Here is a 21407-nt window from a genome sequence, read left to right as displayed (position 1 = left end):
TGGTTTCCAGTCGTCGTCGGCGCCTTGTGAACCTGCTGAAAGTCTCAGCTCAGCAGAAAACTACCTAAGCAGCCCGAAAATAACCGAGATACATGTAGTGTGTAGTAGACGGAGATGGAAAAAGAGATCTATGGAGAACCCTTTTCCGGGACACGGGCAGGGGGGCGGCCGACAGGTGGGGGAGTGGCTGCGGTAAGCGAAAGACTCGTTGTTTATTGTCTTACGTCTTGGAAGTTATAAAACAAAGCGTCAATTGACTGCTGCCGTCTGACTCTCAATTCTGCTCCTGCTGCTATCGGGGTTCCTCGGTTTTTGGCCCCTGTGAAATTAACATGAATGTTTACCCCAAAAAAATAAAGGGAAAACTACTCCTTTTTCGCCTCTGTAGTAGCCGACAAGCTGAGAGTAATGGGCAAAGGGCAAGAGGAACTGATAATAGAGGAAGTCAAGAATAACAAATTTTGTGGGAATCGAAAGTGATATAAGACTATGTCTGAATAAAATAATAAGCTTTAAACAGGGGATATTAAGAAAGTAGAAACTATGTTAGGAATCCCCAAGGATTAAATGAATGGTGACCCATTTCTTGGTTTCTCAACCAGAGATAAAATATATTAAAGTTTGCCTCGTGATATATCTGTAAGTACTGTTCATATCTCATCCCTTGAACCAAGAAAAAAACGCAACTTTCATCAAGATATATGTTGGTAATATCTTTCTTCTCGACTTAAAAACAATCTCAGATAATTGAAACCCCAAAGTGAAACTGGGCCAATCGCCAGCATTTAAGCAATGTCCAGAGCTCAAAAGAAATCTGAGAGATACCGACAAGCGGAGCCACATCATTACATTGTAATGTCTCTACCCCCGAAAGGCGCACATTTGACCATTTCGCCTCCTCGATCGTCGATCCTTAATGGCTGCAAAACACGCGTCTTATAACGGTTTTAATGAAACACATAAATTCAGGTTGAGTTCCTTTCGAACGCCTCAGAAAAATCAGTCGACTTGGGTGAGCCCCACTGCAGTAATTCCGGCGATCCGAAGACCTCTCTTCACGGATCGTCTCTTTCTACTCGATTGCCTCGTGAGCGTGAGCAGTTTACTTAAAAATATCTTTCCAATGGTTTTCATTTATTTTTGTTGCGTTCCAACGCTTTTCTCCAACCCCACTTATTAACTGCAATTTTGCTGCCTGAATTACCAAATAATCAAAGCCAAAATGGAGAAGATTTGAGATAATTTTTTGGTCTGCAGTACACTGTACAAGGATCAAAAGGCGATACAGACTGCAGGCAATGTTGTGTAAGCAATTTAGTTAGTCAAAACACTAATCAACGCATTAAAAATCAAACAAATAACATAAACACATATAATTGCATTTCGCATAAAATGACTGAAACACTTTAAAATCTATCCAACAAGAGTATTTTAAAGCACTATACTCTAAACCATATCCTTTTGTAAGTGGCTATCCTTTTTGCGCAATTTACGAGGCAAAAATGAATGGAAATGAGTTACAACGATGGATGATGCCGACAAAAGATATGCCTCTCTGACTGAATCTCTGCGCCCTGGCCATAAAGAATCCAACACTATGGAAGGCCACTCAACTGTGAAACAGGTAACCCGAAGGAGGGCGAACGGACGGACGAGCGGACTGGCGGACGGACGGACAGCGGACAGGATACGGACACACGAGCAGACGTCGGTAAAACTACAAAAAAGAATCGAGTCAAGTCGCGTTCAGTTTGCTTTGAGGTGAAAGAAGAGATTTTCCCATTCCAACCGACTTTTTCTGATTCCGTTTCTGGTCTTTCATTTGATTTCAATGAACTGTCTTTCTTTGGACGCAGAATGTTGCAAGTGCGGACCGAGAACAGCCAAAACAAATAGCTGATAAAAAATGCAATTTGTATCTATGGGAGACAGATGCAAGTGCGGAACGGAGCTGGTTATGGGACAACTGATACTTTAGTTTGCCTAATGCCAAAATCAATAGGACACAAAAAAGGACATTTTCCTCTTGTGGGGATTTCGTTGTTTGCGTTGTAATTGTAAACCATTTGTCAGCAACTTTTCTATATAGTTAATTTTCTTTCTCTCTCTCGGTCTTTCTCTCCTTTTCCCTTAAGTTTTCCATTTCCTTTCTCCCAAAGATGCCGGAAATGTCTTTATTTGCCTTTGAATTCAATAGTACGAGCCTCTTGTAGTCGTTTGTGTAATTTATGTGTCATTCTGCTTATGGGATTTAGTTTCTACTTCCATACTTTTTCAGTTAACCAACTGAACTCATTTTAGCTTAGACTAAGTGATACCGTTTATTTGCAATTTATTAAAATAATATAAGATATATTTTTTAAAGAAATATTAATATATTCAGCTTTTTTCAGTTTGTTTTTGTTTTTTGTTAATTAATGTTTTTTAATGTTTTTGTTTACTATTTAAGTAAGCACTATCTACTTTTTAAAAAATCCGAGGTTTTCACACGTCTCATAAAGTAAGCTGTTTACTATCGACAATTTTCGACCGGCTGAAATTCTTTCATTATATCATAACTTGACCCAGGACAAGTTTTAGTTAGTAGCAACTACCTCATAACCATTTAAAATATAAGCTTTTATAACTTGATTATTATTTGACAGCTTCCTCATGCAAAAACTCCTCCGCAAAGAGAGGAGCAAACCAATCTCCGCATTCATTTCGAAGATGCGTGGGTAGGGTTCAAAAACCCGTTTAACTCAGACCCAAACTATAATGCCAAGCGCCAGTTTTGAGTTTAAGCCTTCCTATACCACCGGGCTCATCTTCATGTGGGTTGTTGTCTCTGAAATTTATCGCTCATCGTTTTCGACTTCTACGCATTTATGTTTTGATTTTTATTTGAGGTTTTGCTTTTCTTAAATTTTACCTGGCCTTTGTCAAAATTAGTTTCCATTTTATTATCAGCACCTTATAGAATGAGATAGAGGAGGCGCTGACGGGTTTCCGGTAGCTTTTGGTCAATAAAACCCACAAATTTATGACCTCTGAACAACGCTCCAAGACGTCGTGGTAAAATATTTTATATACAAAATTAATTTTTGAATTTTTGTGGGTATTTTTTTACGGCCGTTTAATGTGTTTTATGCCTGGAGGTCTGGGGCATAATGAAATTGTCAACAAATTTAATGGCATGACGCAGTATGAGAAGGGGCAGATTACACACTCTGCATTCTTCCTCTGCACAAAGGCAATCTCCTTGAGTTGATCCAGGGTAATCTGCCCTCCACACACAAAGCACATTCATCTCTGCACTTGAGCTTAAGACGAATAAACAGAAACTGGACCAAAACTAATTGAATACCATTATTTGCCAGATTAGGACAACGCATAACAAATGGGCAAGGTTAGGCGGAGATTTGCATGGCGAACCCTTAACGAACTGTACGAAATGGATGCCAGGCCGGTTGGCCAGGCAATTGCATTTTATTGTAATAGCCAAACACTAAAAGGAGATCAGAGCTGCTGGGAAACGACCTTTGACGATGAAGTCCATGTCTGGGCCTGCGGATAAGAGCCCTCATCGGACCTCGGTCCCGGCTCTTTAATGAACTTTTAGGCACGCACGTAGACGACCGGCATTAATTACAGACTCACTGCGAGTCGGAGAGTTGGAGTTTGGGTTCGCATCTTGATTTTCCGAGGGGCCAGCCAGACATTCTCCGGCGTAGCCTCCATTCGACGGGACCGTGTTATCTGCAAACGCGCCATCAAAGTAGGTGGCGCAAATTAACAAATCTTTCATGTGACCCAATTAAATCAACTCGAACCCGGCAACCAACCGGCGGCTTTGCGTTCTCCTGAGCTCTTGGCCCCGGCAATTTGGCATTCGTCATGCTCGCCAGGCAATGAAAATAACCGAAGGCACTCGCCGATGCCTGGATTCTGGATACACGTAAAGAAATATAATCATGATAGGTCTAGGAATACTTAATAAACACACAAATAAACTTCCTGCATATAGTTTATTTTTCAGTGTTGTGTTCCATGGGAAGCTTGAAATCTGTTTTGAGGGGAAACCAAGGATCGTCTGTGACCAACTGGTGGTTGATGAGGGAGTCGGTGTATCAAAATGGGTAATGAGGATCTCTAAAGAAGAGGACAATGGTTTGCCACAGAGAACTAATTCAAGGTTTACTTTTCTGGATCATGTGCAGGCGGATCTGACACAATGCAAATTTTGCAAGTTCTTTTGGTTCATAAAGATTCGGATATATTCAAGTTTCAAACAGTACATTCTACGAATTTTACAATAAGGTACTTTTAAAGAGTGGAAATGCTAGAAATAAGTTTTCTTTCACCAAGATGTTATTCATTTTAAAAGTTTTCCCAGGAAAAGTGTTTCCACTCATTTAATTACCGTCTGCATTCATTTTCTACTTGTTCTTAGTTAAGATATCTTAACAAAGTTTTGAAGAACCGCCCAATGCTTTAGCCCCACTCTACTTTTCTCTCGTCTCCGTACTCTACTTAAATCTTTTGCAAACTTCGCTTTCCTGGCATTCCTAGATTGGAGAGCCGGTAGAGAAGAGTCTTAACCCACAACATGCTCATTATGTAAATGCTGCCTGCCTCCTCCCAACTGCCACTCCCCCTTTTCTGCCGTTTCTTCTCCTGCACTTTGCCTACTATTATTATCTAGAGTCGGCATTTATAACTTTTTTGTAGTTGTGAGTTTGTTTCGTTTGTTTGTTTGCACGATTTAATGCTTCATTTGCTTGAGACTCAAAAGTGGGTGAAGCTAAAAAGGTTTGAGATTTGCGGGAGGGTCTTTGGGGGCACAGAGTTTCCCAGTGAAGTACCAAACAAGGTAGTGGAGCCTCCGCCACAGCTTCATATGCGGCTCTTAGCTGGTTAACTACTTAATTATCATTTTGGTCAAATGGAGCCGCCAAATGGTTGAGACCCTGTCCCTCCGTCTTCCTATCCTCTGGCTTATTAATAAACATGTTAAATGTAATTGTTATTCGGCGCTACCATTTTGGAGGCATGGCTAATTGGTGGGCTTTAAGTTATGTAATTACCCAACCATCTACTGCGTAATCTTTGGTACCGAAATGAAAATCAGAGCGTGAGAAAGTGTAACAAGATTTTTTAAATAACTATCACCAAATATGTTACCCATTCTTTGCCCATATTAAAATAATGTATGCCATGTTAATTTTCAAAGTTGAAATAGCTTTTGCTATATGGTATTACACCATCTTCTTAGGACCAAAAACGAAAATCAGACCGTGAGAATGAGTAACCACATTTCCGAAATAACTTTGGCATATGGGGATATCCTTGAAAGGCATTTTCTTGGTCTTTACACAGAGGTGTTGGGGTAAAGTTGGTCCAGTGAAACCACAAAAATAAATTTACAACAAAATGCCAGTTCCATCTATCTCTTTTTAGCCCTGATAAGGCACCTCTTTCTTTCTTTGGCTGCACTCCCGAAAAAGGCATTTCAACGATGGCCATATATGAAAGTCATTGCTTCAACTGTTCCGATGGAATGAAGGCACGAAATGGACTCGGAATGCACCGAGAACTTGTTTAAGGAGTTGAGACCGCGAAAGAGACAGCCAGCGGAGATGAGAAAGAGACAGCAACTGAGGTGAGACCACACAGGCAAAATGTTATCTCGCTCCATAAAGTGGCCACGTTTGACCTGCTCGAGATGACTGGGAATGTTGGAAGTCTGGCCGAGAGTCTGGGATTCTCTTCTCTACCTATTTTTGGTATCCTCCACCGACACTTGCCGGCAATTAAGTCGTTGGCCCAGCCACGATCGTTCACTCCGCCCCGGTTTCGTTTTCATTTTATCCCTTACTCGAATCCAACTTGAATCATCCGCGATCCACAGGATTCATTCTTAGAAAATTTGCTGACGATTCTTTTGGCTTTTGTTGTCACAGCAGTGGCTGCCGGCTGGGAGATCCCATTTCTGTCAGCATCGTCAGCTAATTACGCGAAATTGCCCAGATCTCCGATCTTTAGTGCGAGATATCTCAGCAAGTGTTGACTTTGTAGGCGAAATGTCTGGAATCCCAGCACCGATCACTGGATCAGATAGCACCAGCTGGTTTTTGAGATCACCAAGCAACTGAGATGATCTCTCGATGGCTAATGGTAGCCCCTAGGAACTGAGAAATTGTTATGGGATATTAGGGGGCGAGATCGCGTGAAAGAGTTTGCTATCGATCATGATCGCGTTTTTAAGTGGGACCCCTTGGCAAGCTTTCGGTTTACCAGGTGTTAGGTGATCTAGTTTAGTGGGTTATCTATCAGTGGTGTTCAAGCTTTCGTGATTTTAGATTTTATATTACCAAAGACAAGTTCCAATATGCGAAAAGCACCCGTGATAAACGCACCATTTATCCCCTCAATGACCTCATAAACAAACACCAGACAGCAACTCCTACTCGTTTATATCCCCCGCCCTATCTAATCTGCATTCCAATCGAAACCCGAACCCAATCCTCCTCCATACAATGGTCAACAATTGCAGAAGTATATATCACATGATCACACGCCGACGACGCCGAATGAAGATGATGATGATATAGTGCCATATAAACCGCTCGCTTCGTTTCTTCCTTTTACACGGCCAAGGAATGCGACAGTGCAAAAAATACAAAAAATGTAAGAAAAGGGCCCAAAGAGTGAGTAAGAGAGAAACAAAGAGAACGAGATGGGGCCATTCAGTTTTGGTTGCTGGAAAATGATTAATAGTCATGCGGTGGTTGCCTTGAAGCGGGCGGGATGAGGGGGCGGTCAGGGGCAGTCGGCGGATGCAGTGCAGCCAGTGGAGACGCCATCGAAGTGGAGCAACCGTGCACGGAAATAAAATTAATGAAGATTCGGTGATTCGTATATTATGCATATTAAGGTTATGTTAGAATACTTTATTGTATTCCTAAAATTATTGAGAGGCTTAATATCAAAATTGTACCGGTACCGGTAGCAATATATTCCAATTTTTTAAAGCAAACCATACATTTGTTTTTTTCAGTGAGGGAAAGCACTGCTGCTGTGCGCAGTAAACTAAAATCAGCTCTGTTGCAAATATCTTTTGGCAAAAGGCAGACAAAGATGGCTAATGCATTAGAAAGAGATGCAGAATAGGAGGAAGCAAGGTGATCATTTCTGTGAGGGAAATTCGTTGGTTGGTCCGAAAGAGTATTCAATACCTTATTGAAGGGTTGTACCAAAGATATGCTAGTATTATTTAGTAAAATTGAGAGGACTTAAAAATATTTATTTCATATGGATCTTGATGCTTTACCTTCACTTTATAAAACTAAACTATAGAATAAGTATTGAAACTATTGATAAGTTTGTATGAAAATAACAATTTAAGGGTATTTGAAGCTTCGATCTACGAAGCCAATCTTCGCTCTGCATCGAGTCTCTCTTGCCCGCTCCTCTGATATTATTTTTAACGATTTAATGTTTTGCGAACTGTTTAAATTGTGCAAACAATTTCAGCTAAGTGCCTGCCTACCACTGATGATGATGATGGCGAGCCGGGGACGATGGTCAAGGGGTTTGGGGTTAAAGTGGGTTCGCACAGCTTTTTGATGTGGAACAGGAAGTGCAGCTTTAATGAAGCGTTTAAGTGGCAGCTGTAGTTGTTGTTTGCCATGGTTGTTGTTTGTGCAGCACGGGAGGTGTCATGCAGTTGTTGTTGCCCAATGTTTGTTGCTCTTCGTGGTTCAATGGAAAGGAATGCGCCTGAAGTGTGAAGATGAGAGCGCTGGGAAATTGACCAAAAACACTTAGACGTGACTGTTCGAAATTGTACCTTAAATATATGTACGAAATTTTCGCTTGGTAAATATGATTTTTGGTTTTCACAGCATCTGCAGTATTTAAATTACATAATTATATATCGAAATCGAACTATCTAACTACCCACTTTATATATACTTGTATTCAACCATTCAATTTTCAGAACTTCCCTACGACAATATGTTGGCCCCAAAAAGTCTACGTTTCATAAACTAGTTCACCTATCGCAAATGGAAGTTTAGCTTTATCAGACGCACAGCCTCACCAGTTAGGTGGCCTACAAAACCACGAAACTCCATCCAGAAGAACCTATCGCAAAAGTAGTTCCCAGTTAAGCAATTCGAGAAGGCATGGGAAAAGAACAGGTCGGAAACTTTATCTAAATGCTGGCGCTTATCAGGCGGACAAGGTGCGAGGGGTGGGGGTCAGGTGAATGGAAAGGGAATGAAAAGAAGAGAACAAGAAGAGAGGACGCAACATAAGAATTTATGACTCACACGGTGAAAGATGGAAAGAGAAGCTGTGCACTGGGAGAAATGAAATGTTAAGAATTGTGGAATTTTAGATTAGCATAAATTTAAGAAATCTTGTACTATTTTAAATAATTTTCCATTCAAATAAAATTTTTTTTATGTTTTAAGAAGCACTGAATAACAATCACATGGGTATCAATAAAATGTTAATGGATCACAAAAAGATATTAAAATATTATTTACGGATTGACTTTAATAATTCGAGTGCATTCGTTTTTTGAAGCCCATGGGAAGGGGATTCGAGTTGATCGGGAAGTAAAAGGTTCACATAAAAATGCCGACAGAGAATAAAAATCCTGAACTGCATAATTTAAACGATTTCAATGACACCTTGATTAATATCAAAGACAACACAAAAGGGAACTCGAGAACTGACCACTCTACCTGTTGGCCAGCCCGGCCCCTCAACGCCCCCCTCCCCGACAGACATTTCCATGAAATTATGAACGAAACGCAACGCAACGCGCAATGCATTTGACCAACAGATAAAGAATAAGGAAAACATATCGGGAGGGAAAAAAAAACCAATCAGGCAACGTTGAAAACCAAAAATAAACAAAGGCAGGGCGCAGGTAGAGGGCCAAAGAAGGGGCAGGGGTATGGACAGTAACAGGGGTATGGGGTGGGGCAAAGGGCAGAGGCTGCAACAGTTTACCTGGCAACAAATCAAACAAAGAGAGAGAGAGAGAGGGAGAGAGAAACTGGAAGCGACGAAGAGAAGGCAGCGCAACTTATTGCAATTAAGCGTGATTAATTCAGGATTTATACAAATTAACTAAAACCCACAGGCGATCGAGGTCGAGGCTAGGTCCTCCCCTCTCCACCCCTTATAACCCATTAAGCTATGTGTAAAAGCGGTGTGACAACATTTTTGCTCTTGCACTAGGCGAAGAGTCTGTAAATGGGTTCCACAGTCCAATATCTTTAAAAGATTCGTATACTTTGAAAAGCATTCGAACCCAAAAATATAAATAATTAAGGAATCCTTAAAAGATTTAAATAACTCTTATTGCATAGCCCACATAAATATAAAAGGGGTAATTCACGCAGTTCACGCCAACGATGCTCCACTGTATGCCCGCGCTCTTCTCGTTTTATTTCCTTTTTTTGTTCATCAAAAAGGAATTTCTTGAGAGTTTTCGCTGCGGCTGCTCCTGCCTTTTGGACTGGTCTTGGAAACTGGAACCCTTTGCCCCCACTGGGTAGGAATGGACCGGGGGCAGGAATGGGGACTGCGATGAGCAGGCGACGCATGCGCCAAGATCTCTGGGATGGACACGCTCTCCGACGGACTCTCTCTTATTTAGAGCCTGTCTTGTGCTGCTGCTTATTCGCATTTCGAGTTGATTTGCCTGGAATTTTATTTCCTTCGGGGGGCGGAGGGAGTGGAGCTCTGCAGACGCGTTGAAGGAACAGAATGAATCACGGAATCGCCCAATTTATACGCGAGTTCTCTTTGTTCCTTTGCGAATCAAACTTGTTTCTTATCTCCGGCAATTTACCATTGTTATGAAATATACGGATTCTTTGTTTTGGGTTAAAACCAATATTGGTTGTTATGAGTTTTTTATTTCATTGGAGAACTAACTATATATTTAAGCTTTTTTAAATAATTTTTTTCCATAATAAATTTACATATGTAAGTATATTTGCATACCGTATACATTTTAAAAGATCTGATAGTCACGATCTGATTTTCGTTATCTTTTTTGCATTAAGAATGGCACTACCACAAACATTTCGCACTTTGAACAATGCACACACTTTGTTATTTATGGCTACAAATTAAAATTTGTACTATTTTATTGACACCATATGGGAAGGCAATAAGAGATAATAAGCCTACTAAAGTCTCGGAATTTTCAAGAAAATTTTTGTCTTTTATTACAGAAAGATGTGTAGGTTATTACATGATGAAAATAAAATTTATTTTAAAAAATAATGTGTTTCGAAATTAAAAAAAAAATGTAATGTAATTCAAACTTAGAATATATATATTTACAGTAACGATAAATAAGGCTTAATATTTCTCAACAGATATTCATTAAGCTATTTGTAAATAATATCGAACCTACCGTTACTTGGTTTTTGAGGAATTTCGATGGCATCGATTCCTCTCGCTTGGAAAATGTGTGTCACAGCACTGCAATTCGGACTGAATTGATCAATGATCGAGGACCCTGCTACTCCCCCCGCTGGATTGGGGGCGGCAAGGGCGGCCACTTGGGGGGCGGGGCCATTGTCCGCTTGCAGGGTGGGCGGAAAGTGGGTGGTGAGTAGTAAAAGTAGAAGAGGACTGCTGAATATCACAAGGCGGGCAGTTGTTGTTGCTGTTGCTTTTCTTCTGCAATGCAGATGTTGTTGTTGTTGCTGCTTATGTAGCATTTTGATAACTCTTTCTTGATTTTAAGGGGAAAGAGACAGCGAGAGACAGGGCTAATTTCACCGGCGTTTGTTGTCGTTTGGTTTCGATTGGGATTCGATTCGCTTTGACTGTGTTTGTTCTCTTAACGGTAAATATTTTTGGCAAACGCAGGCACCCACACTGAAGCACGCACACTAATACACCGCTTTGTTTGCCGGCATTATTATTATAAAACTTATTTTTGTCGTTTGCGTTTATCAGTGCGCATTTTGCGTTCAAAAGCAATTAAAGTGCAACATGGCTTTCGGGTGTTATTAAATCGGGATTATTAACAATTAACAAATAGCGGCACACGCACTGCACATAGACGCACTTGCACCAACACACACGCACCCGCTACGACGAAAGGCGAATTGAAAGCAAAGCGCGCAACGCAGGAAGAAGCAGCACAGCGCGTACTCGCGAGTCGGCTGTAAAATTTTGACTGAGAAGTCTCTTTGAATTCCGACTGCTTACCGTCGATTCTTTTCAGCCTAAGCTTATCGATTGGTGGCCGCGGCTATCGATGTCTATCGCCTTATATCGTTTTTCGGTATGTACAGTGTCACTATGCCATGAGAATTTCATTCTTAAAATTTATATAAAAAAAAAATGAAAGTTTCACAAGAAATAGATTGGCCGCTTTAATAAAATGAATTAAAAATTAAATTAATTATAAATTTTATAAATATTTTTTTGTTTGCCAAAACACGGCTATATATTGACATTAAGATTTAAATTGCTTGGTAATTTAAATGGTTATTGAATCTTTTAATCGCAAAAAATAGAAACAAATGAATTATGTATTGATATTGATATAAGTTTACGAGTGTTTGTTCTCAAAACGTTGTAGTGAGATATCCATGTCATCTTTATAGGCAAGGTCCATGCTTTTTTAATTAAACTTGAAGTATTTTGTTTACAAAACAAATAGTGTGGACATCTAAATTTGTTCGAAATATGTGACATCGATAAAGGAACGCCCTGACTATCGAAAGCCACTCTCCAGCCGCATGGTTCATCTCTAACCCAGCTGTTTTGGCGGCAACGAGTTTCGGTCTGAAGCAAAACAATGTTTATTTAAATAAAACGCAATTTAAATAACGGCCCAAGTATGGCGCATGAGAGCGCTGTGCACGAGGCGCTCAAAAAGCATTTCGGCCACTCGAAATTTAAGTCGGATCTACAGGAAAAAGCCGTGAAGTGCGCTGTCAAAAGTGAATATTGGCCAAATTCTTACCCAATCTCTCAGATAATACCTCTCGTAATTCTCTTACAGAAAAGCAGGATGTGTATGTGTCGATGCCCACGGGCTCGGGTAAATCCCTGTGCTTCCAATTGCCTGGTTTGATGTCAGAGAATCAAATAACCATTGTTTTTTCTCCACTTCTGGCTTTGATCAAGGATCAAATAGATCACTTGACCAAACTAAAAGTGCCGGCGGATTCTTTGAACTCCAAGATGAGCACCAAAGAAAGGGATCGTGTTATAATGGACTTAAAGGCCGTGAGGACCAACCTGAAGTTTCTCTATATAACTCCGGAACAGGCCGCCACCAAGTTTTTCCAAGACCTGCTTCATACCCTCCATAAACACAAAAAGCTTGCCTACTTTGCAGTCGACGAGGCGCATTGTGTTAGCCAATGGGGACATGACTTCAGACCGGACTATCTAAAGCTGGGGGAGCTGCGTTCCAAATATTCCGACGTCATCTGGTTGGCCTTGACTGCCACAGCTTCTAGGGAAGTCAAGGAGGATATATATAAGCAGTTGCGCCTCCACCAACCCGTTGCTCAATTTAGCACTCCTAGCTTTAGGAAAAACCTCTTCTACGACATTGTTTACAAGAATTCAATCGAAGATGACTTTCAGCACCTGGCAGATTTCGCCAGACACTGCTTGGGCGATCCGAAGGAGTTTAAGGATACACCCAAGCCACAAAGAGGCTGCGGAATCGTATATTGCCGGACTCGAGACCAAGTGGAGCGCATGGCGATAGGAGTAACCAAACAGGGAATAGGAGCAGTAGCCTATCATGCTGGTTTGAAAACAGGAGAACGTACAGAAGTTCAGGAAGCGTGGATGCGTGGTGATCAGCCCATTATATGCGCAACTAATAGTTTTGGAATGGGTGTGGACAAACCAAGTGTGCGCTTCGTTATCCACTGGGATGTACCCCAAAATGTGGCTGCTTATTATCAAGAATCAGGTCGCGCTGGACGCGATGGCTTGCAGTCATATTGTAGATTATACTACGGACGCGAAGACGTCCGGAGTATACGTTTCCTTCTTCAAAACGATGCCCACAGAGCTAGGGGTCGTGGTGACAAAGAGCTGCTTACGGAGAGAGCTATTAAACAATTTGAAAAGATCACGGAATTCTGCGAACGAACAACTTGCAGGCATAAACTCTTTTCGGATTTCTTTGGAGATCCACCTCCAGATTGTAATGGGCAATGCGATGTCTGCAAGCGTCCCAAGAAAGCGGAAAAAGCACTGGAGATGTTCCATCGATTATGTATGGATGATGCTTTTAAGTCTCATATTTCGCTACAGGATTGCGCAGATCTGTATGAGGGTGAGTTTTTAAACTTCCTTATCTTTTTTTGGTATTTCTGATCTTAAAGCGTTTTCGACCATATAAAGTATAGATATTCTTGACCGGGATTACTATCCGAGTCGATCTGGATATCGAGATCTAAGGACTTAGCGGGATCTCTGGAATCACCTGGCGGGGCCTCTCCCACGGTTTTAAAAAAATGTTGACATTTTTTGATTTAGTTATATGTCAAAAAGTATCTTATAGTCGAGTAAGTCGAGTATAGCGCTCTCTCTTGTTTTTATATCATACTAGGCGGCCGTCCAGGTATGAAGCGTGCTGCCCAGGAGTACGCAGGCGGTGAATCCGGCTCAGATGACGATTCTGGTCAGAGTCACTCATCAATGGCCAAGAGAGCCAAAAAGGAATCGCAGGATTTCATTAAGCAGCAGTTCAATCTTCGAAAGCAAATCAGTGCAGCTAGGCAGTTGGAACAGGAAACAGCTGCTCAAATATCTCGCGTTCGAATGGCGGAGGCCACTGAAAAGAAAATCGCAGGTCTTCAGGCCACTCATCGGGAAAAATATCTGACAGCTTTAATCGACGCACTCAAAGCCAATGTGGACAAGTGCAAAGATGAGCCAGAGCAGCAGCCAAAAAGTGTACTAAAATACAATGACTATGAGGCAATGGCAGTGGATATGGAATATGACGTGTTTCGCCAGAATAAGGTGGCCAATATGTACCGACATGCTTTAGTTAAAGAGGTAAGAATAATTAACTGTCACAAGATATATATGATATTATTAACTTCTTTCTCTGATAGATATCCACAATCAAAAAACGCACAGAACAGACTAAATTATTGCCCCTCTTGGTGGACTATATTCCGAAGCCTGAAACAAGTTCTAAAGGTGCTTGGACAGGTGGAAGCGTGGCCTACTTTGAGCGGAAACTCAAAGAACTAGAAGAACAAAGGCCACAAAGCCTTAAGGAGGTTCCAAAAGCCCTAAAGGACAGAAAGGGGTTCAAAAAGGAAAATAGCAAGCAGACTTCAATTTCGTCTTTTTTTAAAAAAGAAATTAAAGAAGAACCAATAGACTCGTCAATTCAAGAAGAACGTGTAAATATTAAAAATGAACCTGCGGACAATCAGATGGATTTAGAAGAAAGCGCACCTAAAGATATTGCTTCCAATCCTGTTAAGGAGGAATCCGTGACCCCAGAAAGTTCTGATCGTGAGCTTGAACTCCAGCCCGACAGCTTAATTGGAGAAAGAAAATTTAAATTAATGTCAAATGGTGATGGAAGCTATGACACTCACCGCAGGAAAAGAGTTTCACATGAATCTCAACCCAAAGAGAAGGAGTCAAGTAAAACAAAGTCCAGTATGCAGCTTCTTTTTGGTTCCCTTAAAAGCGAGTCAGAGGAGTCCAACCAATCTTCGAATGGTTTTAAAACTGCTCGACAAATGCTCGAAGAAAATAATGCAAAACTCGAGGGCGTACCTGAAAAATTACCTACTAAGGATGGCGATAAGAGAGTTTTAGAAAGCAGGGACGATTCTATTGGATTTATTTCAGCCAGGGAAATGTTAGAGAGAAGCAAAGAAAAGGAAGGGGGCGAGAATTCGAACAACAAACTCAAAAAACTGGGATTTGTTTCAGCCCGGGAAATGCTGGAGAAAAACAAACTTAACGAAAGATGTTTGGACAAAAAAAACGTTAAAGAAATTAAATTAGAAAGTAGGGAAACCAAAAGATCACTACAAAACAACGAATTACAACATAAGAAAGAGGAAGACCGTAAAGACATAGCACAGCGCAGGAAATCGTCAAAGGAATCATTATCGAACTTGAAGAAGGAAGGATCCGACTCCAAAGTTTTGCAAAAGGATACAAAACCAGAAAAGAACCATCAAAAAACCGATGTCAGCAAAAACGTGGTGCAGTGGCTCAATCCGTATTATAAACGAAAAATAGCCACCAAAGAACTTTTCAAAGCTTTGGCAAAATTGCTCACTCAGCGCATTTGTGATGGTAGCTTGGGTAAGATATACATACATACTGTCTATTGATACCTTTAAAATGGATCATAAAACTCTAGGTGACGGCGATGCTGGAAAGTGCTATATAAAGGAAACCTTTCATGGCCTGGAGATGATAAACAACGATCAGGACATTGAAAAATATTTCATAAAATCCAAGTGACTAAAAAACTCCGCATGATTTTTTCACGACACATTGTTTCGCCTTGTTAACAGTTGTATCATCTTTTTTTTCGTTAATAACTATTTTTGTATATAATAAGCACATTAATTATCAATAATACATTTAAACACGACATTTTTATTTGGACAGTTTCAATAGAAAAAATATTGATTTGGGATTTTATTCGCTCGTACAAAATTTATTTGCGTTGAATCTTATTTATTAATTGAATTAGATATAACATTCGTGATGCTCGATGTATTAAGCTTATAAAAAAACTAAACAGGGCAGCCGATTAAGAACTTTAAACCTCCTCGGACGTCGATTTTGTACATTTTCGATTCGATGATGGCAATTTGTTTTCTTGTGGGATTACAATTAGCTTGGGAGACGGGGATGTGAACGGGGCTCTTACTTCTAAGATGGAGCTATAAATATTACAGTCCACGCTAGGCGAGAATCGAATGGATACCTCTTTCCCGCCAAACTTCACGGGGTCGACCATGTCATTCCAGATCGCCGTGGACACCAAAACGCAGGGTGATGAGTATGTCCAGCAAAAAGACCAGCGAGGTAACCAAGGCAATCGAGGCGGAAGCCATCACGAGATCCAAACGATGCATATTCGGGTGCCAGTAGTTTCGATCCTTGGTGGTGGACCAATCCCGGAAGAGCAGAGCGGTTACGGCCACGAACAGCACAAAGCCCACTAGATTCCACAAGGTAGCCGTACGCCATGGAGTCCTATTAGTACATAAAATATATCAGTACTAGGATTTTAATTAAATCTAACTTTTAACTTACAAATCACCGAAGAGCGCCATTATCAGATAGATCGCCGTGTAGATGGTCAATGCTCCAAAGGTCACATAGCAAAGGGAAGCTACTCGGGGAGTGATGAACACCCGCAGATGAGAATTGGTGGCCGGCTCGTCGATTAGACCCAAACAGCATATAAGCAGGCACTATTGGAAACGACACATAGTTTTCATAAATAATTTGTTTTTAAATCATTTATACAATGTTGAATCTTTATAAAATGTAATTGGACACCATGAAACTAGTTTCTTATCTGAATTTAAAAAGTTATTCAAAAGATTTCTATTTAAAAGTGTATTAAAATGTAAAAAAACTCACCAGTTCCACAATCTTGATGCATATCACCGTGTAGGTGGCCTTTTTGTTTCCATGAGTTGTGGCAAAGGAATTATCGTCAGACGGCGACATTTCGACGCGTGAGATTTCTGCACCGAGCAATTAAACAATTAATTAATTAAGGAACACTACTATATCAATTGGTATTTTGGTCACTTTGGCATTTGCTCGGAGCGAGGAAAGAATGACAATAAAACTTATTGTATATGTACCTATCGATCGCAAGTAGCTCATTTTGCAGAGTCTGATTTGGATACGTTCTCGACCTACAGAGGAAACAAAATCTTCAATTTTGGCTTTTTAGTGTTCAGTTAAAGTCGGGTTTAATGGCCATTTTTGGCCTCCATGTCTGGGTTATCGGATATTTGTTATTGGGGTTGCTCGGTGGAGCGTGCAAACGAGTAAAACCGAACAATCTACGTTCTGTTGTGGATTTGTGTCAATTGATGGCCGAAGGTCTTCCTCTCCCACATGAAATACATCCAGTTGCAAACCGAATTGATTAAGGGCACATTCTGCGATGATCTCATCTATTGGGTGTGTGGGACTTTTGGGTGGGGTATGTATCTACGAACATATGAAGCTATATTCGCCAGCGAGGTGCCGAGTTGCATACCAAATTCAACCTGGGAATGCGAGCAGCCTACGTGAGTTTGCATCAAAAAGTCGTATGAATAATAAATCCAACTATAATCGCTGTCTTGTGAACCTTCATCTATAATTCCATTATTGTCAATCATTAATTGCATACCCACAATGAAGCTACTGTCGCTCAATTGTCACCTCTTTGGGACACAATTCAACACCTCTTTTGATAGAGTTCTTTATTCTTTTTCTACACTAAAAAAAGTGTAGCGAACCGAAAGGTAACCTATCTCAGTATATTAAGGCAGCTTAATCTTAACATTATCTCATCAAAAATTCTAAATGCAGTTGTAAATAGAATATATATGATTCTTTAATATCAAATATTTGCACACCATTGAAATTTACATTGAATTCAGCTTTAATGATTTTCTGGGTTATCATAACCGGTTACTCGTTTTTGCCGTGTATAAAGTGGGGAATTGGATCTCCACTTCATGAGCAACAATGGTCCCCCCATTGATTGAAGCTAATTGCATCATATAAAGAACAAAGCATAAAATCCCAATATTAGCCAAAGGCACGTACAGCAAAAGTGAAGGGGCGGGCAACGAGGAGGGAACTGTGCTAGTTAACCCCGCGATGCGTAACCCCATAAACAACAATTAAAGTGCGAGGGGGAACCAGAAAAAATAAGTCAAACTCGAAATGAAACTGGAAACTCAACACAATCCCTAAAAAAAGGGCCACGCACAACTTTCACTGCGTGTGGGGGAGGGGGAAAATGTGAAAGGGAGTGAGATGGGAAAGAGCTGTAAAGAAAAATGGAGGGAAAAAGATAAAATGGGCCCAAGACACTCCCTCTTTACAAAGCGAGGGCTCGGAGCTTACAAACATTTTAGTGTCTAGGTTCTGGTTGCAAAGGTAAACACAAAATAGACAGTGAAACTACCACTTTTGAAAACAGTGGAATAAAGTTAGCTTCTTGTATTAATTCATTTGAATCCAAAGTGATAATTTCCTAAACTAATAATAACCCCACCCCTATACTAATAATAACCCCACCACAGCAATCCACATATTTTTAGTGTAATTTTTTAACAATCCAAAAGTTAATTTAATTTAATTTTCTATTAAAAAATTATTTGTATAAATAAGCATATATAAGACTTTTAAAAATAATCCAGACACACTTGGTACTCTTTAATAGATTTCTTTAAAGCCTATTCTCCACCCATTAAATCTCCTCACTAATTTTCGGGTATGTGGGGCTCTCCAAGATGGGAATTTCAGTGCCTAACTGCTTGCGTGATGTTGCTAACGAGCGCTTCACGTTTTGGCCCACACTCGAACACCCCGCGCAGCACCCCTTTGAACCAAAAAAATAAACAAGTTTTCTTTGGCGGCGCTTAGAAGAAAGCCCAAAAAGCAGAAACCAAACAAAACACACGCAACAAGCCACGAAGCACAAAAAAAGGTAAACAAAACGTATTGGCTAAGAAAACTTGTTTTAGAAAAAAGAGCATTTGGCTTAAAAGAGAGGGGCTAAGAGTTCGACTACCTGCCACACCTGCGTATTTCAAAAGGGGATATTTTCTCTCGAAAGGTGGGCATAATTTAGTGCCCAGCACTGTGAATTAACCTCGTTTCGCTTTCAGGCTCAAAAGGGACTTTTTCCCACTGAGCAGCCCTATAACTGGTCTGAGTTTTGGGTCAATGACTCGATTCTCCGTTTTTGTTTTGGTTCTTCGATTCTATCCAAAGAATTTGTTTAAGCCATCCACAACTTAAGTTGCCTTAGTAAGTCTCATTTCCGGAAAACCAGAGATCCAAAGCGCTACATCATCTTTACTATCTGTATTTCTCAGCTTTCAATCGCAGTTTTGGGCAATTGAAAAATGCAACAAAACTTGTTTGCCTACCGCCCCCTTTTTTGCCCCCGCGCGTGTCTTAACCCCCCTCACTCGTTTGCTTTGATATGCACAACTGCAAACTGGTTGCAGGCGAGAGCGACAGGGACGGACGATGGGGGAGTGAGAGGGCAGAACCACCTCAAACACAAATGTACATGCAAAAGGCGCCTACTGTACTTGGTCATCGCCATAGTTTTCACTCCTCGCGAAGGGCAGTACGCGATTTTCCAGCTGCATTTTCCAAACATGGTCAATACCCATAGAGGGTACATACTTACAATTATTTTTTTTTTTAAATAAAATTAAGATGTGTCCTCCTTTTAATTTGTTTTTTTTTGTTACCTTTTACAAATGACTTTTCTAAGAATAATGTCGATCACATCAGAAAGTGTTTAAGAAAATCTATAATATCTAATTATTTACGTATATTTTCTTATGGTTTTAAAGAGTAATATTCATACGTTTTGCTGACAATATTTTTCTTATCTCTTTACTTAATACTGTTGTAAACAAAAAGTAATGGCAAGCCATAAATCTTATGAATGGGAACTTGGAAGCCATATAACTTTAAAAGTACTGTTCATGGCGGCATTTTTGCAAATTATTTAAATATTCCTACAAAATCTATTGCTACTGCAGTTGCCTTTGACCCCATTGAGACACACACTGCTTTTGGCAGTGGGGAAAAACATGGTTTAGCCCTAAGCATGCAACATTTTGCGATGTGGGCGGTAAGGTAACGGGCTTACGAGGGTGGTTGGTGCTTGGGGGAGTTTTCTAGGCGACTCCCTTAGGGGTTGTTGGTAAATTCAATGCCAAAGCAATTGGCCAAGGCTCGTCGGGATTTATTATGAGTGTACTGGCGTTACTGTAACTGTTATTGTTTCGTGTCGAGCCTGTCAGTGAAGGTCAGTGCCCATAAATGATATTGGTATTGAATCGAAAGGGTTCCGTTAGCAAAAGGGAGCTTCTGCACACGAAACGTGTAATTGAGTGCTAATATAAACAACTGTGTTCAGTGTTTTTGCCATATTGTTTACATATTGACAGATTTTGAACTAACAGCGTTCAAATATTTAATGTAAAGAACGGTAAAGAAATTAAAAAGCTCATTAACAGGAATTTGTATACTTTAGTTGAACACTACCTACTTGTTTTAACGCTAACGTAAGAATATGTTTTTTTCGCTTTAAAAAGCACAGTATTTGTCAGCTAATTAAAGCTGCATCAAAGGGGAGGGGCCGCATTGATGGTGAGAAAATTGTCAGTGAGTCACATTAAACAAACTAATTTGTGTTAGCCAGTGTACTGTTTTGTGTAGATTGTGCAAAATTAGCATGTCTAACAATAACAACAAACTACTGCGATCGTCTTGCTGATGTAGTCATTGTTGTATCTGTTGTTTACTGTACAATTAGCTCTGGGTGGGGCCCTCCGATCTCACAGACTCCATTTGTATGAGAAGATCTTTGGGGGAGAATCGAATTTCGACGGAAGCTGAACCAACTTTAGTTTTCTTGTTTAGTGCATTTTCAACTCGTTTAAACATTAGTTACTGCCGAGCAGACGACAAACTGGTTTTAGTTTTTACTCAGAATTTCGTTTTGGGGTTATTATATTACATTTTTCAAATTTTCGTTGAGTTGCAGATAGGTGCGGTACACAAGTGCAGCCAAATGATTCGGGTTAGCTGTTAGGTTATATCTCACACTAAATACACAGATAAATCAATGAATTCTTTCACGCGCGTTGAATAGTTTCAGTAGTTCAGTTTAAACTGCGACTCAGAGCGGGAATCGGGTTTTAAAAAACCGTCTTTCAAAAAACCTCTGAAACCGACGACACGCCAACGACAACTGTTGTAACCTGAACCCAAAACCGAATCCAAAGCCCGCCAAACGAGCTATTGAGCCACAGCCCAAAAATAAGAGAGTATTTCCCAATGAGAATTATTCCCAAGACGCTAGCTGAACAAATATTAAGTCATTTTATGGCGGCTTCAAAATTAGCACCTGCACGCCATGTATGCAAACAATTTAATCTTGTCTTTTCTTTAAAATTAAAATGCTCTTTTAAATTTTGAAGTGAAATTGTGTCGTTTTTAAGAAGAGCATTTTAAAAACAAAGCCTTTCTTAGTGGGAAGCGACTGTTGAAAGCTTTTATGAAATTTCCCTGCTATAATAGTAAAGACGCCAACCAAAACCTAAAACCAATAGCATAAAAAATTAAAAAAAAAGAAAAGGTATTTA

The 21407-nt window shown here is 40.2% G+C and overlaps 3 protein-coding genes across 8 annotated transcripts in view; 1 reads left to right on the top strand and 2 right to left on the bottom strand.

The window, feature by feature from the left end:
- The window catches only part of LOC6605677 (glypican-6), a 38649-nt gene extending 27453 nt beyond the window's left edge, over positions 1-11196 (bottom strand). The window contains exon 1 of the mRNA XM_002030459.2: positions 10427-11196. Coding sequence (XP_002030495.2) covers positions 10427-10736 — 310 coding nt within the window. The 5' untranslated portion in view covers positions 10737-11196. The remainder of the gene's footprint in view (positions 1-10426) is intronic.
- Positions 11197-11780: 584 nt separating this feature from the next.
- LOC6605676 (ATP-dependent DNA helicase Q5) lies at positions 11781-15637 on the top strand. 3 transcript variants are annotated; one of them, XM_002030458.2, is made up of 5 exons: positions 11784-11972; positions 12035-13333; positions 13610-14061; positions 14121-15342; positions 15401-15637. In XM_002030458.2, exons 1-5 carry the CDS (start codon positions 11870-11872, stop codon positions 15502-15504), a joined length of 3180 nt encoding a protein of 1059 aa, XP_002030494.1. In that variant the 5' UTR covers positions 11784-11869; the 3' UTR covers positions 15505-15637. The 3 variants fall into 3 exon arrangements, with proteins under 3 accessions (XP_032573556.1, XP_032573555.1, XP_002030494.1); XM_032717665.1 differs by lacking the exons at positions 13610-14061; positions 14121-15342; positions 15401-15637 and adding an exon at positions 13402-13598 and having other exon boundaries at positions 11781-11972; XM_032717664.1 differs by lacking the exons at positions 13610-14061; positions 14121-15342; positions 15401-15637 and adding an exon at positions 13407-13597 and having other exon boundaries at positions 11781-11972.
- Positions 15623-21019, bottom strand: LOC6605675. Of its 4 annotated transcripts, none has more exons than XM_002030457.2 (5): positions 20780-21019; positions 16872-16925; positions 16642-16748; positions 16309-16469; positions 15623-16248 (listed from the first exon to the last, which is right to left on the bottom strand). In XM_002030457.2, the coding sequence occupies exons 2-5, from the start codon at positions 16891-16893 to the stop codon at positions 16011-16013; spliced, it is 528 nt and encodes a 175-aa protein (XP_002030493.1). In that variant the 5' UTR covers positions 16894-16925; positions 20780-21019; the 3' UTR covers positions 15623-16010. The 4 variants fall into 4 exon arrangements, with proteins under 4 accessions (XP_002030493.1, XP_032573560.1, XP_032573561.1 ...); XM_032717669.1 differs by having other exon boundaries at positions 20867-21019; XM_032717670.1 differs by having other exon boundaries at positions 20906-21008.
- Between the last annotated feature and the right edge of the window lie 388 nt (positions 21020-21407).

Source organism: Drosophila sechellia, chromosome 3L (assembly GCF_004382195.2).
Source record: "Drosophila sechellia strain sech25 chromosome 3L, ASM438219v1, whole genome shotgun sequence".
In the NCBI taxonomy this organism is placed as follows: Eukaryota; Metazoa; Arthropoda; class Insecta; order Diptera; family Drosophilidae; genus Drosophila; species Drosophila sechellia.
This window is presented reverse-complemented; position numbering and strand designations above follow the sequence as displayed.